The sequence below is a fragment of the Brassica oleracea genome, chromosome C7, assembly GCF_000695525.1.
Source record: "Brassica oleracea var. oleracea cultivar TO1000 chromosome C7, BOL, whole genome shotgun sequence".
In the NCBI taxonomy this organism is placed as follows: Eukaryota; Viridiplantae; Streptophyta; class Magnoliopsida; order Brassicales; family Brassicaceae; genus Brassica; species Brassica oleracea.
The window spans coordinates 5465245-5482765 of record NC_027754.1 but is presented as its reverse complement, the minus strand read 5'-3'; the positions used below and the strand labels follow the sequence as shown (position 1 = coordinate 5482765).

At 37.7% G+C, this 17521-nt stretch overlaps 3 protein-coding genes and 1 pseudogene across 3 annotated transcripts; 2 read left to right on the top strand and 2 right to left on the bottom strand.

Moving 5' to 3' along the window:
• Nucleotides 1-3702: 3702 nt before the first annotated feature.
• Nucleotides 3703-8735, bottom strand: LOC106302437 (annotated as a pseudogene).
• A 449-nt stretch (nt 8736-9184) lies between these two features.
• Nucleotides 9185-10742, top strand: LOC106301196 (homoserine kinase). Its single transcript, XM_013737543.1, has 2 exons — nt 9185-10395; nt 10506-10742. The coding sequence occupies exons 1-2, from the start codon at nt 9287-9289 to the stop codon at nt 10507-10509; spliced, it is 1113 nt and encodes a 370-aa protein (XP_013592997.1). The 5' UTR covers nt 9185-9286; the 3' UTR covers nt 10510-10742.
• A 118-nt stretch (nt 10743-10860) lies between these two features.
• LOC106302436 (mitochondrial phosphate carrier protein 1, mitochondrial) lies at nt 10861-13156 on the top strand. Its single transcript, XM_013738946.1, is given in 8 exon segments — nt 10861-10956; nt 11501-11644; nt 11787-12136; nt 12214-12257; nt 12411-12588; nt 12590-12623; nt 12706-12830; nt 12915-13156. Coding segments are annotated over 8 exon segments (1026 nt in total). The 3' UTR covers nt 12970-13156.
• Nucleotides 13157-13613: 457 nt separating this feature from the next.
• LOC106301479 (probable LRR receptor-like serine/threonine-protein kinase At3g47570) lies at nt 13614-16968 on the bottom strand. The gene is made up of 2 exons (XM_013737883.1): nt 14257-16968; nt 13614-14162 (listed from the first exon to the last, which is right to left on the bottom strand). The coding sequence occupies exons 1-2, from the start codon at nt 16916-16918 to the stop codon at nt 13801-13803; spliced, it is 3024 nt and encodes a 1007-aa protein (XP_013593337.1). The 5' UTR covers nt 16919-16968; the 3' UTR covers nt 13614-13800.
• Between the last annotated feature and the right edge of the window lie 553 nt (nt 16969-17521).

Here is a 17521-nt window from a genome sequence, read left to right as displayed (position 1 = left end):
TAATAATAGGAATCCCATTTAATATTAAAAATTGTGTCTTTTCATATAAATACTGATATTAATTTGATTTTTTTTCTTTCTAAAAGTAGTTATAATATCTTCATAAGTGAGTTGTGTCTTTTCATAAAAACTGTGATTAGTTTTGTTTCTCCAACATGTAACTATTGGAAAAGTTCTAAAATATAATTAAAATATCCCAATCAATAAGTTTATTTGTACAATTATTAGTTTTAAAAGTTGTATCTTTTCATTATAAAAGACAATTTTTTTTAAAAAAAACTGTTAAAATATTCCAATAAGTGCCTCTTCTATAATTATGTATTTTTTCAAATATAATAAAGTGTATTTTGTCATGATGTGTCTATTCATAATATTTTGTAAATATAATATTTTAAAATACCTATCTCAAATCTAAAAGTTATGACTTTCGTATAGATCTTTGAAAATCTATAAATAGTTTATCTCAATAAATTTCTGTTGTAATTTTTTCACAAATTTATTAAAACGGCGAAGAAAAAAACTGTGTACAGTTTAGATGCTTATAAATTCTTAGATGATATTCAAATGAAACATTGTCAGCAACATACATTAGGTAAGATCATTCGAATTTGGATAGTAAAAAGTCCTAAATGAAAGAATAAAATTATCAATCTTAATTTCTTCTACTAGATTAAAATGTATGTTTTTTTTTTTGCAGAACTGCATTTCTAATTATGTATCTTCCATGAACACATAATCCATGTCTTATATATTCATGCTTTTAGATTATATTAAACAAATTATTATGACTATGTTATTATAAATATCTAAAAGTATTCTGATAATTCGGTTTGTTGTGTAATTTACTTATTTTAGAATATTACATATTTAAAAAAATTAAATATATGGTTTTCAATTATTTTTTGTTTATATTATCATGTCTTGGAGTGGATTTTTTTGTCTGATTCGGTTTTGTTTATTCGGGTTTCAGATAAAATGTTCGGGTCTATTTAGACAATTTTATTTATCAACAGATCAGTATTACTATTTTTTAAAAAAGTAATATACCAGTATTAAGAAAATGTAAACCATGAATAAATATCTTTATATATCCACATTTTAATTTATACATGAGTTTGATATATGTGCTATTTATTAATTGAATCTCTAATTACACATAAATGGGAATGATTGTTGGAGATTTAAGTGATTTTTTAAAACACTTAAGTGAACTATTATAGTTGTTTAGATGAACAATTGAAAATGATTAAATGAAACATTACAATTGTTGGTGATTGCTATTTTAATATTAAACATTAAACCAATAGAATCTGCGTCTAAAAATGTTTAAATACATAAATAGTGGGATTAACTTAAAAGTTTTCCACTCAAGAATCTAGTTTTCTGAATCAGGAAGTATTGATGAGTCATAACCTTCGATATCAGAGGCAGAGATGTTCCAAACTAAATTATATGAATTTTAGTCTATGAGCGGTTATAACTATACCAAGTTACCAAAGTAATGTCGGGAGAAAAAATAAAATAAAATAGTTGTAGTTGATATTTGATCATATATATACAAAAATTCTTATAATTCTTATAATTTTGGTTCCATCTTTCTTTATATTGGGATTAATATATAATACAAAGTTTAGCTTTTCAATATTTGATATATACATATGAATAACAATGTTAACTCAAAGTGAATAGAACGAAATAAAAGCCCAAAAACCTATTAAAGAATAAATGATTAAATAAAATCTTATTTTTTTCTAAAATTAAAGGGATTCAATTGTTAGACTTCCAAATATATACAAAATCTTACTATATGAAAAAATATGTTAGACTTCACAATATATACAAATCTTCATAGAATGAAGACGTAATTTTCTTTCCATAACTCAACTTTTGTATAACATACCACCAACAAACAGTTAATTATTAATTAATTAGTAAAGACATAGCCAATATGCAGTAAAATATAAAAAAAACTATGGTGAGTGATGGGAGGAATAGTCCATATATGAATTTTTAAATGGTTTCTATTAAGAAGTGGTTAAATGGTCAAGCTATTGAAAATATATAACTTTTTATTATGAAAAGTTTCAATAGTTAAGTTTATGAAACAACACAACTTTTTAAGCATAGAACATGTCTTTTTTTAAGTGAATTTATGATTTCGGACTCATGATATTAAATGAAACAGTATCCGTTAGACTACTGATTAGATATAAACTTCATCGTTATATTTAGAAAGATGATTGAATGTGAGAAGCTCCACACGAAAAACAAATTAAGAAATTAGTTTGTTGGGGAGATAGAAAAAGAGAGAAAATGAGACGGCTTGAGAGCAGTGCCGTGCGAGTACTTTAGGAGGCCTAAGGTGAAAAAAAGCTAAAAGCATTTATTCTACATACAAAATTTTTATAAAATAAAACATATCAAAAATGATATAAAACCATCGTTGAGGAAACAACTGTAGATACTATGACTGAGGTTCGAACTTACGTTGACACCCTCTTACAAAGACTCTTTAACCACTATACTATAAATGAATTACTGAGAGAAGGAGCCATAAAATTTATATATTATTTGGGGGCCTAAGACAAATGCCTTTTTCACTACACCATAGGCATGACTGTGCTTGAGAGTATAAATGCAGAGAAGTAGTAGATAGATTCAATGGAAAGAAGAACAATGATAGAGAATGAATGGAAGGAAAAACAATGAAATTTTTTTTATGGAAGTAAGAACAATAATATGATAAGAGATAAAAAAACTAATTATAAATTTTCACAAGATTATGTTATAAAAATGTTTAATATATAAAATTCTGAAAAGGTATGTTTGTTATTCTAGATGGGTTGTGTTGTTTGAGAAGGAAACGATTCAGGAAAGAGTTACCCAATACTATGTTCTAGATGATATATGTCACTTAAAGCAAGATAATTTTATATACCCTAGATCATTTAATCAGACATATCTGGGCGTTGGAGTATAATATTTTCTAAAAAAAAAAATGTAAGCAGAAAATACAATATATTTTTTATTTAAAGGATTTTTTTTAAACTTGTTAACATATACAACTTGTTAATTTTGAAAAGATTCAATGAGAGGGTTCAATGGTTAATTTTTTGAAAAAACACAACTCATTAAGGAATAAAAATGTCTCTACTTAAGTGATTGAATTTTATAAGGTTCTTGTTGTGAAATGGTTCAATAGCTAAGCTTTTGAAAATATACAACTTTTCGGTTAGGAAGCATGTTCAATTAAATGGTTCAATGTAAAGTTGCAGAAAAGATGCAACTCTTTAATGATGAACACATCTCTTGTTTAAGTGAAACTATGATGTTATATTCAGGTTCACACTCTGGTTAGGTACCAGTAAAAAATCAAATATAAAAAAGCTAAAACAAAATTGGAAAAAAAAACAAAAGAAGAAATAGTGAAGAGAACCGCTTTTCACCATTTGTTTGAGTAGCCAAACCATTCACCATTTTGTTTCTCTTGAAGATGTCTTGAAAATTAGTTTCTTGTAGACGGTTACTAATATTTACAATCCATGCAATGTTCTTTGGAATTTCAAGATTCCGAGAAACTTTTCTTTTTTGATTGAATGTAAAATTTATTCAAGCAAAAAAAATCTTATTTAAATTAAGTGCATCCGTTTTTGATTATATACTCTTATTCATAACCAATGAAAAAATAATTTTATCTCCTCCTTATGGTGGGTCTGAAATAAGTCTTGTGTCAAACCAAGTTCTCAGCCCCTTCTCCAAATATTCCGGGCCCTGTGCTTTTACTGCCAAAAGTTGGAGCCGAATAGTTTTATCAACAAGTTTACTCAACAATCTCACATCTTTCGGCTCCTCTCCATGCCTCCTTGCATTTCTCTCCCACCATATATTGTGAAGAGCAGCTTGAAAAGAGTATCTTAGGAGGAACATCACCGTAGCTGGATAGGCCGAACCAGATATTTTCTCCACTATATCATCCCACACTGCAGTGAATCTCTCCTTTAGAATTCCTTTGACTAGACATTCCCACACATCAAACGAATATGGGCAGCTGAAAAAGAGATGTTGACAAGTCTCTTGAACTTCATGACAAAGAACACACTCAGTGTTTATCAATGCATTCCAAGCTTGCATTTTATCCCCTGTTTGCATCCTATTTCTCATTGCAATCCATGTCATAAAGGAGTACTTTGGAGTGGCCTGAGAAAACCACACTCCACGACTCCAAGCACATACTCATCTTCTTATTCTCAACTGCATCCATGTCTTTTTTGATGAGAATTTAGCCACATATTTATCTTCTGCACTTCTCCACAGAGGGACATCATCCATGTCTTGTATACTCCCACTTCTCAGCTTGTCAATCTCATCCTCTATCTCATTTAAAATTTTCACTCTATGTCTTCTTCGTCTATGATTCCTCAGAACATCAGCTACAGTTGCTGTATTCTCTATACCAATGGCAATAAATCCTCGAACACCCATTACCTCCTTTAAACAGCCAAGTTTACACCATGTTTCATACCAAAAAGATGTGTGCTTCCCATTCTCAACCTCCTTTTTAATAAAATCTCTTGCAAGCTCCCTCATTTTTAATAGCTTCTTCCACATCTACGATCCCAAACTTGTATTCAAAGAGGTCGACCAGAAAGATCCCTTCCTTATCAAACAACAGTGAACCCATTTTACCCAAAGCGAAGATCTAGACGAAGATAATCTCCATATGAGCTTCAAACAATGGACTTTATTCACTTCTTTGAGAGATCTTATTCCCAAACCACCTTCATTCTTAGGAAAACACAAGTCTTTCCAACTGACCTTCGATTTTGTAGCTTTTAAGTCTAGTCCTGACCATAAGAAAGCCGCACACAAACGCTCTATCTCCTTTAAACAACTGCTTGGCAATCTGAAAGCTGCTAGCCAGAAGTTTGTTAAGCTCATTATAACAGAGTTGATCAATTGAAGTCGACCAGCATGTGAGAGAAATCGACCCGTCCAGGAGCTCATCCTCTTCTTTACCTTCTCTACTAAAGGTAAATAATCACTAACGGTCATTCTCCTTGTAAGCAGAGGAAGACCAAAGTATCGAACCGGCAGTTTCCCCGAAGCAAACGGGAAGCTGGTGAGAATATATGATTCCTGCGTCTCTGTAATACCAGCAATATAGAGAGTAGACTTTTCTAAGCTGATCTTTAAACTCGACATTCCTGCAAACTCTTCAAAAATTCTAATAATGCCTTCAATTGATCGCTTAGTTCCATCTGTGAAGACCAATAAGTCATCAGTGAAGCACAAATGTGTTAACAGAATATTCTGGCACCGGGGATGATAGCGTATTTCCTTCCTGTCTGCAGCCTTGTCAAACATTTGCGACAAAACATTCACGCACACAACAAACAGATAAGGAGACAGAGCACACCCTTGCCTCAATCCTCTGTTTCTCTGAAAAAACCCAGCTAACTCCCCATTGACTTGCACAGAGAAGGATGGAGTACACACATAAAGCTCAATCCAGTGTATAAACTGCTCCGGCATATCAAAAGCTCTCAGTGTAATCAAAAGAAAAGGCCAGTGTACAAAGTCAAAGGCTTTTGCTATATCAATCTTCATTGCACATCTTGGTGATATATCCTCTCTATGATAATCTTTGACTATTTCAGTAGCTAATAGGAGGTTCTCTACCAGCAACCTATCTTTCACAAACGCCGACTGATTATAAGAGATACATTGAGGGAGTGTACCTTTAAGTCGATTTGCAATGATTTCTGAGATGACTTTGTAGAGGAAATTACAGCAGGAGATGGGTCTATAGTCTCTCATTTCAATTGCTTCATCCTTCTTTGGAATGAGAGCTAGAATTGTAGTGTTTAGACTTTTAGGCAGAAAACCTTTGCTGAAAAAGGAATGCACTGCTGTAGTGAAATCTTTTGAGATGATGCTCCAAGATGCCTTAAAAAATTCTGCAGTGAATCCATCAGGCCCCGGCGATTTCCCACTTGACATTTTGAAGAGAACATCTCTAATCACTGCATCAGTTACCGGTTTAATGAGTTCACTCTTCTCTTCTTCACTACATCGAAACCAGATAATCCTCTGCATTTCTTCCACTGATCTCCCTTGTAAACCTTCTGGAACAAAAGCTAAAAACTCCGAAAAGAACCGCTCTGCTTCTTGCTTAATATCCTCTTGAGAGTTTACCAACTGTCCTGAAGGACATCTGATTTCTCTAATAGCATTTCTTGTCTCCCTTATTTTGACTGCATTGTGGAATACTTTGTTATTCTTATCCCCTACTTGTAGCCAATGGAGTTTTGATCTCTGCTTCAACAATTTTTCCACAATTGCCGAAACCCTTTGCCATCTCTCTGCTGCTTGTAACTCTCTTTGAATATTAAACTGCGTAGGCTGCTTTAAAGTTTCTTCCTGCTTCTCACATAGTTCCTGATACACTTCTTTGACTTTCTTCGTTAGATCTCCCAATTTCTTCTTACTAAGAAAACGTATCAGCGGTTTAAGGGCTTTTAATGTTTTTGAGAATCGAAAGAGTGCAGAAGTTGATTGAAACAACGGCTGCTTATCCTTCCAGAAATCTCCCACTGCTTGTAGAAATTCTGGCATCTCCGCAACTGCATTTGTGAACTTAAGCGGCCTACATTTCCCAATTGCTTTAGGCTTCAAATGAAATCTTCCCATGAGATGGTCTGAACACCCTCCAGCTTCAAAGACACAGTACGCATGAGATCTCTTATGAAGCGAAGCTTCATTTACCAGTATGCGATCTAGCTTCTTGCATACAATACCTTCATCTCTTCTATTACACCATGTGAATTTAGGACCCTGATAACCCATATCCGTGAAGTGGCAATACTTGACCACACTTTCAAACTCTTTCATACTCGCTGTCATAACCCCTGCTTCTTGGTAACTTGAGTGCTCATCTACCTCCAAAATCTCGTTGAAAACCCCCATTATTATCCACTCTTTGCTTCTAAACATTGCTGAATCTTGATGAGATCTTATATCCTCCCATAACTCTTTCCTTTGTTCTGCAGTATTCTCTGCGTACACAAAAGAACAAAAGAACTCTTCTTGCTCTCCCTCCAAAAGAACTGATACTGTAATTATTTGGCTTGACTTGAAAACTAGAGTGACTCGAACTTGAGGACTCCAAAGAACCCAGATCCTCCCTTTCCTACTGAACTCGTAATTATTTACAAACGACCATCCCCTACAGACTGACGAAACAATTGCAGCAGCTTTCCTTTCCTTCACCCTTGTTTCCAGTAAACGAAATTTTTTTTGGTACCTCTTCTTCCTGTGTTTCCAGTATTCCGTTTTCCATTATCAACTGCATTCACCGTAGGTATGATCCTATGGTTTGTCTTCGAGCTTCTCGGAATAGATGGTCTTAGAGTGGAGCTCTCTCCTTTCTCAACCCTGTGTTCACCATCTTCCTTTATCCCTTCTTTCTCCCCTTTTTTTCCAACTTCTATCCCATTCATTTCATTCTGCAACTTAGGACTCTCAATTACTTTCTCTTCTACATCTTCATTCTGATTCTCCATAGCAATATTCATACTCTGTACCATTTCAGGCTTCTCGGTTTCCTCTAGATCACTCAGCACCGAAAATCTAGAAGTTGTTTTAACCTGCTCAAATGTCGTCTCCTTCAGTCTGGGGCTACTACTCTTCCCAGGTGTAATTTGTGACCATTTCTCCTCCATCTGCCCCTCTTCTAGTTCCTCCACTTCCCCATTTTGGATTTGCATATCCAAATTTCTCACTTCAACTTCCTGTGTACTACTCTCTCCTGCACTCTTTAAGCTCTCCTTTTGCTCTCCTATAGCAAGTTGTGCTAACTCTTTCGCTTTCTCCTGGACAGTCTCAACATTTCCTCCCTTCTTGTTTATCACACACACCTTCTCTTCATGGCCCCATTTGCTACATGTATTGCAACGCTTCGGTAACCAGGGATAGATAAACTCCACCATGAAAGTCTCCCCATTCTTTGTGAAATTAATCTTCTCTGGCAGCTCTTTTGTGAGATCCACATTCACAAAGATTTTTGCAATCTTGAAATTTGAGCAAGAAGCTGTTTCTGGATGCAACCTTACTGGGAAACCTGCTGCACTCACAATGAAACTAAGCCCTTCCCAAGAGAACATGTGCATCGGAATCCTTTTTAGATGAACCCATAGTGGAATTGATTTCACTTCTGGTTTCTCTTCTAACTCATCTGGAACCCATTTAGTAATCACCATAGGAACGTTGCTAATGTTCCACATGCATCTTCTCAAGACCATTGCTCTCACCATAGGGCTTGAGATGCGGAATTTGATTGTTGTTTCATCTATCACCTGAACGTCAATCACCTGCTTTCGATCTCCATACGACCATATCTTGTTCACTACCGCATGAACCCGCGCTACATGAGGAGCAATATCGAGAAATTTCCCAATCAGATAGTCCTCCCATAACGGATTCACGTTCTTGATTACCTCATTCGGTATCTCTACACTCTTCTGACCTTCCGATTCGATGATCTGAAGATCGTATTTCCTCAAGACCTTCCTTTCCTGCGCAACCTCCACCCACGAAACATGCTTTGAATCTCTTGATTTAATCTCCCCAACTTTTTCAGATCCCTTTCCAAATCCCTCGATCGCCTGAGTCTCATCATGAAAACCCCCAATCTTCTCCGGTGAGCTTGATCGGTCCGGCGGCTTCGCCAGATCCATCTTCATCGAACCCTAAAATCTTCTTCGAAATAGCCCTCAGAATCGTCTTCTTCAAAACAGTGCGTTTTTTCCACCTTCTTCCCAAGTTGAGGTCATTTCGTTAGATTCTGAGAAACTACGTGTGAGCTAACAAAGACAATCATCTAAGCTAGCACAAAAGTGGACAAGCCTTCTAGTTCGGGACAGTTCGGTTTGTATAGCTTTTCGTGGTTAAGCCGTTAACTTCAATGGTTTGAGTAACTAAACCATTCACCATTATTTCTCTTGATGATGTCTTGAAACTAAGTTTTTTGGCAGGCTGATTACTAATGTTTGCGATTCATACACTGGACAAACAAAGACAATTATCCAAGTCAGTATAAATGTGGACAAGCCTTCCAGTCCGGTTCAGTTGGGTTTGTAGAGCTTTTCATGGTTAAGCCGTTAACTCCAATGTCGAGATCTAAAACTGATCTCACTCGACTAAAAAAGGCAACCAGCTTTACTGATAAAATAAAAACACATTAGGTTAGGTACTCTCTCTCTCTCTCTCTGTTACATTTGCTTCATCGATGGCAACACTCTGCTTCCACTCTCCCTCCAAACCCATTTCATATTTCCATCCCAAATCGAAACCCTCTCCACCGTTATTATCCAAAGCCTCCGTCTTAAGATGCAAAGCCTCCGTCCAAACCCTCGTCTCCGTCGAGCCGGAGCCCGTTTTCACCTCCGTCGAGACTTTCGCTCCCGCCACCGTTGCTAATCTAGGCCCAGGCTTCGACTTCTTAGGCTGCGCCGTCGACGGTCTCGGAGACCACGTGACTCTCCGCGTAGATCCCTCCGTACGCGCCGGCGAGGTCTTAATCTCAGAAATCACCGGAACCACGACGAAACTCAGCACAAACCCTCTCCGAAACTGCGCCGGAATCGCTGCGATTGCGACGATGAAGATGTTAGGGATTAGATCGGTTGGGTTGTCGTTAGATTTGCATAAAGGTCTTCCTTTGGGAAGCGGTTTGGGTTCTAGTGCAGCTAGCGCCGCCGCAGCTGCTGTAGCGGTTAACGAGATCTTCGGTCGGAAGTTAGTTAGAGAAGAATTGGTTTTAGCCGGTTTGGAATCTGAAGCTAAAGTTTCCGGTTACCACGCGGATAACATCGCTCCTGCGATCATGGGAGGGTTTGTTTTGATTAGAAACTACGAACCGCTTGATCTTAAACCGTTGAGGTTCCCTGAGGATAAAGAGCTATTCTTTGTACTAGTGAGCCCTGAGTTCGAAGCTCCTACCAAGAAGATGAGAGCTGCATTGCCTACAGAGATTCCGATGGTTCACCATGTTTGGAACAGTAGCCAAGCGGCTGCTTTAGTCGCGGCTGTGTTGGAAGGAGACGCGGTGATGCTAGGGAAGGCTTTGTCGTCGGATAAAGTTGTGGAGCCGACGAGGGCTCCGTTGATTCCGGGGATGGAGGCTGTGAAGAAGGCTGCTTTGGAAGCTGGGGCGTTTGGATGTACGATTAGTGGAGCTGGACCAACTGCGGTTGCGGTGATTGATGCGGCGGAGAAAGGAGAGGAGATTGGTGAGAGGATGGTGGAGGCTTTTATGAGGGTTGGGAACTTGAAGTCTGTTGCTTGTGTGAAGAAGCTTGATAAGGTTGGTGCTAGGCTTGTTAGTAGCGTCTTCAGGTGATTTTCTGATGTTTTCATGAGATTGGAATAGACTACTTCCTCTGTAAAAGTTACAATCAAAGTTACAGATGGTAATAAAAGATTCCAACTTTTGATCTTTTATTCAGCTGAGTAGAGAGTTATAAAGATGATAGCTAGTTTCAGTGCAAGGAGAGTGAGTGTTCTCCTTTGGCATGCCTATGGTTTCTTCTGAGGCTTTGATTAGAGAGGGCACTGTATTAATGTGGACGTGATTAGACGTTTTGAGGGAATGAAGGTCCAATGGTTTACGGGTTTGTGATTTGAAATAAAACTGTTGTAGCTCTCGTGTATTCTGAATGAATTGATTGTATGGGTTTTGTCAAGTTTTGGTACTCCTTTCTACTTCTCTACCGCATTTTATCTTATAATTGTTCTTGAAACATACCGAGGAGCCGGTTTGCCAAAAGATGGTGGCATTTCTGATATCGCTTTAGGTCCCAGATGTTACAGCATTGGAACGTGATCAATAGGTATTGTCACAATCAGGCCTTCCGTTCAAGGATCTCAGAATCAAGGGAGCTAGAAGACCTGAAGCAAGTTAACGAATACTGTTTGCAACTGATTATTTGATCAGTGAAACATCCCACTCAAAGATGGAATCAGACGAGCTTATTATTTACTGAACTAAGATAAAGATTACTAGCGTGAACAGTGTATAGCCCTAACTAAAAGGCCCATAAAAAAAGCCCAATTTGACACGAAATTCATAAAAATTCCGTGGTAAACGGTAAGCAACGAATCTATCCGCCGGCGTGAAACATAAACTGAACTGAACATCAGCTTTTTAACATTCATTTCCCATAAAGACTCTATTTTCCGCTAACCCATTCCCGAAAGCTTGGAGCTTTGTTCTCTATGTTGTTGGTAGAAAAGTAAAAGAGAACGTTATGTTTTACTTCATGGCCTTGTCTGTGCCGCCCGTGAGACGTGGACAAAGGATCACCATCAGACATGAGAACCCTCCACGTACTCTCCCCCCACCCCACTCTTCTATAACTTTCATGTGACTCTCTCCTGATGTGTTTCTTTATTTCTGGATTTTGAATTTGAAGGAGAAACACCAAAGAGCAACTTTTTGTAGAAGATAACAAGTGTCAAGAGGAAACTAGAAGATGAACTGTCGTCTCCTTGGTTCTACGCCGTTTGTACCATGGGAGGAATGATCAGTGCCGGAACAACACATCTGGCCATAACCCCTCTTGATGTCCTCAAAGTCAATATGCAGGTTTTTGTTTCCTTTCTTAATTTCTTGAATATGGGTGTTGAAGCTAATTTCATTTCGATACTAAAAGTCTCTTAATAACTGCTAGACTTACTGTGTTTGGTCATTATTGAACAGTCAATGATAGATCACACTCTCTTTGTAGGTGAATCCTGTGAAGTACAATAGCATTCCCTCAGGTTTCTCCACTCTCTTAAGAGAACATGGCCATTCCTATCTCTGGAGAGGTTGGTCAGGGAAGCTTTTAGGCTATGGTGTCCAAGGCGGATGCAGATTCGGACTCCACGGGTAATTCAAGACGCTCTACAGCAATGTCTTGCCTAACAATAACAGGACTTCCCTATATTTTCTCAGTAGTGCTTCTGCTCAGATATTCGCAGATATGGCCTTATGTCCTTTTGAAGCTATAAATGTTAGAGTTCAGACGCAGCCCATGTTTGCAAAAGGGTTGCTTGATGGGTTTCCAAGAGTATATAGAAATGAAGGTCTTGCTGGGTAAGCCCTTTAACTCAAGAATCATTGGCAATCACTTGGTGTTATCTTTTAGTCTTTAATCATCTTTCCAAATGCAGCTTCCACAGGGGACTTTTTCCGCTCTGGTGTCACAATCTTCCATGTAATCTTACTACATCAGCTTGATTTTATTCTAATATAGGCATTAAAAATTAGTTGAGCTATGGCTGCCCATTAGCCTTTAAGTAGACTTGGTTGTGTTCTGTTTTAAAACTGTATCTTGTTGATTACGTGTCTCATTCCTATGTGGTTTCAGTTTCTATGGTGATGTTCTCTACGTTTGAGCAGTCTGTTGAGTTTATTTATCAAAACATTATCAAGAAAAAGAAGCAAGATTGCTCTAAAGCTCAACAACTCGGTGTCACATGTCTTGCTGGCTATACTGCTGGAGCTGTAGGTACAGTCATCTCTAACCCTGCATATGTGGTTGTTTCGTCTCTATAACAACAAAGCCAAGAATGTGTTGCAGGTAAACTCTTAACCATCATGAACAATTCAATCTTTAAAATCCATTTTGCAATTTCACCATCACTCAACTGCTTGAGCTGCAGGCTGTGAGGAACATTGGGTTTGTTGGTCTCTTCACCAGAAGTCTTCCTGTTCGAATCACGATAGGTGGACCTGTCATAACCTTGCAGTGGTTCTTTTATGACGCCATTAAAGTCTTTAGTGGATTGTAAGTAGACATCTCTCCAAATCTCCATATCTTTCTTCTCTGATTCTCATCTAACCAGTGGTTATACAATTGGGAAAACTATAGCCCTACCAGTCGAGGTGTGCAGAAACCAGTGGATGCAACTAAGGTGTCAGTGTGAAGCTTAGAAGAGTAGATTTATCTCTTTCAACATCAGAATCTGAAACTTAAAACGTATTATGGTATTATGTAAGATTCTCTTGCAAGTAGATACCGAGTCTTGTGAGCGTTGTGGAGCGGTTGGAATGAGTGTTTTGATCTTCTTTTCACTGCAAATGTATTTGTTCAACTGCTGGAACTGGATTGTAAGTAAAGTGCTAATGAATTTTGTTTTAGCTGTAGACCAGTGTTTTTAAAACCAGACTGATCCGATGGTTGAATCGGTCACGTAGCCAAATTGAGTCTAATAACTAGTTCAACAATGAACCGGTCATGTAGCCGGATTAAATATTAAAATTATCGACTATTAGAACTATCAAAATCCATGAACTAAATATTCTTGAGTTGCTTAGCCTTCATCGCCTGATGACTAAGTGAGGCTCCTTGATAACTCTTTCAAAGGAGGCCTGAATATGCCGCCAGCAGTCAAACACGAGGTGATTCACTCGGCTTATAATCTGCACATAACAAGAGTCACCATCAAAATCCAAAGTAAAGAAGAACAACAGGTTAGAAAGGCATACCGAGACATTCGACTGGCTAGTGCCCTAATAGGTGTCGTCATATGGCGCATCAAAAGCAGAAAATCCAAATGAAAATTGGGAATTCAAAAGGAAAAACTTAAGCTGAAAAATCACAAAAGCTGATAACATGAAAATAACATATTGTCTGCAAAAATAACACAAACACTCAAATTAACAATATTTTGCAATCTTTCTAACAATGTTAAACAGAGAGACACGTCCGATGATACAAGCCTCAGAGTAAGCTTTTCAAGTGAGCTTTAAATACTTCAACTTCTGGCTGTTCTTCTAGATTTAAAGAACTTTTCCCGGACTGAGATTAGCTCCTTCACGGCTTCACTCATCGCCAACCGGTTACTTGGAGATTCTTCACAGCACCTAAGTCCCACATCCAAAACCAGTGTCAAGCACTCAGAAATAGGAAAACCAACTCTCAGACCCTTGTGACAAATTGATTTATCTGCAATGTCCAAAACTCTCTCTGGCAATGCAGACTTGGTGTAACTTAGTAGGGTAAAGTTTCCTCCAAATAACTCATTGGTTGGTCTTTTTCCAGTGAACACTTCCAAAAGGAGAACCCCAAAGCTATACACATCACCATGTATTGATGGCTGTCCTCCCATTCCATATTCTGCGCCAATATTTCACAAAAACAAAATTGGAGTAATAAAAAACTTCGAATGAGTTTTCTTCATTCGATAATTACAAATGTGTGATAGTTTTACCTGGTGCAGCATAGCCGATGGTTCCCCTGACGCCAGATGAGCTTAGTTGGTTGAGAAAGGACCCTTCATCGAATTTGAGGAGAAGTTGAGCGAGACCAAAGTCTCTAACATGGGCAGTCAAATCATTGTCTAGGAGGACGTTGCTTGGCTTAAGATCGCAATGAGCTATAGGTTCATGGCATTGAACATGAAGATAATCCAAAACAGAAGCCACATCTATCACTATGTTAAGCCTTTCTAGAAGTGCTAAGGTTGTTAATGGCCTATGAACCTCTTCCACTTCCTCTGGGTGCAGCCACACATCTAAGCTTCCACTAGGCATGAACTCATAGATTAGAGCCTTGAATTCGTTTCCTTTAAAATCAATACTAGAACAAGCTGTCAATAGTTTCACAAGATTACGATGCCTTATGTCCTTCAAAGATTTACATTCTGCCATAAAACTCTTCATCGCTCCACGTCTTTGCATGTTTAGAACTTTCACTGCAACGACATTGCTCTCGCCCGGTAACAATGCTTTAAACACGGTACCAAAACTTCCAGAACCGATCAAGTTGCTCGAAGAGAAGCCATCAGTCGCGTTCCGTAGATCTCCATAACTTATCTTTTCATGGAAGGCCCCCAAAGTCAAAGGAGTTTGATTATTGGTAAGATGGTCATTCTTTCTTTTTCTAAACCAACGTAAAGAAGCTATGAACAATAGCAAGAGAAAAGATATGCCGACGCTGACCCCGATCACAACTTTCTTCAAAAGAGATGGATGATCTGCCCGTCGTGGAGGTGTTTCGACTAGACATGGCTTTAGTTGCAACTCCCTTATGCCTCCACATAGATTTTTGTTCCCAAATACCAAGACTGTAGAAGCATTTTGAAATACTCCTTCTATTGGCACATTTCCTTCAAAGTTGTTGATGGATAGATTCAGCAACCACAACAAAGAAAAGCTTGCAAAGTATCTAGGTATACTTCCAGAGAGATTGTTGTTTGACAAATCAACGCTCTCAACACCTAGAAATCCACTTATATCTGGAATGGATCCACCAAAAGAATTCCCTTGCAGAAAAATAGCTTTCATCGAGAGACAATTTCCCAAAGTTTGTGGGAGTTGTCCTGATAATTTATTATCCCCAAGTGTTAGTAGAACAAGGTTTTGTAGTTGCCCAACATCTTTTGGTAGAGAGCCAGTAAACAAATTACTTTCCAGGACTAGATGGATAAGGGAGGGGATTTGCATAATTTCCCAAGGTATAATACCAGTCAACTTGTTAAATCCGAGATATAAATATAGCATCTGACTACAATTACCGAGACTTGAAGGAACCATTCCGTCAAAGCTGTTGTTGCTCAAATATAGTTCTGCTAACATAGTGATGTTAGCTATAGAGGATGGTATATGTCCTGACATTCTATTTGAATACAAATATAATTCCCCCAATCCAGAAAGCTTCCCAAGAGAGGCAGGGAGTAATCCGGTCAGCATATTCTCTTGCAACCCAATTGATTGTAGACCAATGAGATTACCAATGTCATGAGGAATGCTTCCAGATATGAAATTTTTCCCAAGCTGTAGATCGGAGAGGTCTCTGGACAGATTGGTGATGGAGGTAGGTAAAGGACCCCCGAGCCGATTACGAGCAACATTTATCCTCACTAGTTGGGTGCAGTTAGTTAAGGCATCAAGAAATTCAAGATCTCCAGAAGAGTAACTTCCCAAAGAATTACCATTAAGTGCCATAATTTGCAAATTCTGTACTTTTCCAAAGCTCCAAGGAATACTTCCTCTCAACTTGTTGTTCTCAATTCCCAACGCTTGAAGATTCGAGATATTGGTAAGTGTTGTTGGAATTACTCCAGTGAAATAGTTACTTCCCAAGAATAACGTTCGGATCTTTGGTAAAAGATTACCAAGATCAGGCCTCAAGCTACCATATAACCTATTAGAAGAGATGGATAGTACCTCAAGTGAGGACCAATTGTAGACATGGAAAGGGAAATTTCCTGAGAAATAATTATTTGATAATGAAATACCAACCATTTGAGTCAATCTAGCTATATCATCTGGAATTTCTCCTTGCATATCGTTATATCCCAAGCTAAGACTTTTGAGGGATGTTAAGTTACCGATAGATGCAGGGAGCTTCCCTTTCAAGTTATTTTTGCCAAGATTTAAAACAAGCAGCTTCGTCAATGATCCTAGCTCTGAAGGAATATATTGTACAAAATGGTTTGAATGTAAACTAAGTTTCAACAATCTAGTGCAATTAAATAGACCGGATGGAAGCTCTCCTTCAAGAAAATTCAAGCTCATACTCAAGTATCGAAGTCTAAGCAAACTTCCCACCTCGTGGGGAATGGTTCCACCAAAAGAGTTATCAGAGAGATTAAGTGATATGAGAAACGAAAGATTACCAATATATGGTGATATCACTCCCCCTAACTGCAATCCTCCAAGGTTCAAACCAGTAACTCTCTTATGTTTCAGGCCACATCTAACCTTGTCCCAGTTGCAGAGAGGGACGGAGTTATTCCAGGAGGACAAGACCACTCTTTTCTTTTCAGAAACTTGAGACCTGAGCTGGAGCAAAGCTTGCCTATCATCGCTAAAACCATATGTTTCAAGATACACGAAGACAATGAAAGAAACTAAAAGAAAGAGTCTCATGCTTCTCACTTTAATGTTGTTCTCCTTTTCTGGTTAAATTGTTCTAGTGCTTGTCATGTGTTTTCAGGAAAATGAATATAATAAGGGCATGTACTCTTGTCGTCTAGACTTTTGCTATCTAAGAAGTCAACTGTCAAGAAAGACAAAACAATGTCATTAGTCTTTACGACTTTTCTTAAACCATGTGATGGCTGTAATATTTTTTTTGGGTCCGGACCCGGACTTATTTGAAAAATGCACTGAAAATTCTTAAATAAAGATCTAGCGGTTATAAGATAAGCATTGAAATGATCATCCACTTCTTTACCAGACTCAAGCACTATGATCATCCACTTCTTTACCAAACTCAAGCACTATGATCATCCACTCCTTTACCAACTCAAGCACTATGATCATCTACTCATCAAGCACTATGATCACCCACTCATTTACCAAATTAAGCACCATCTTTGTTATTTTATGCATTGTTGTTCACTATAAATACCATCACTCATCTTACTCTTTTGTATACCATAAACAAGAACAAGAGTTTATAATCAAAGAACCATTACATTTTCTTCTTCCTTCTTATAATAAACTATCTCCCTTATACTAGTGTTATTT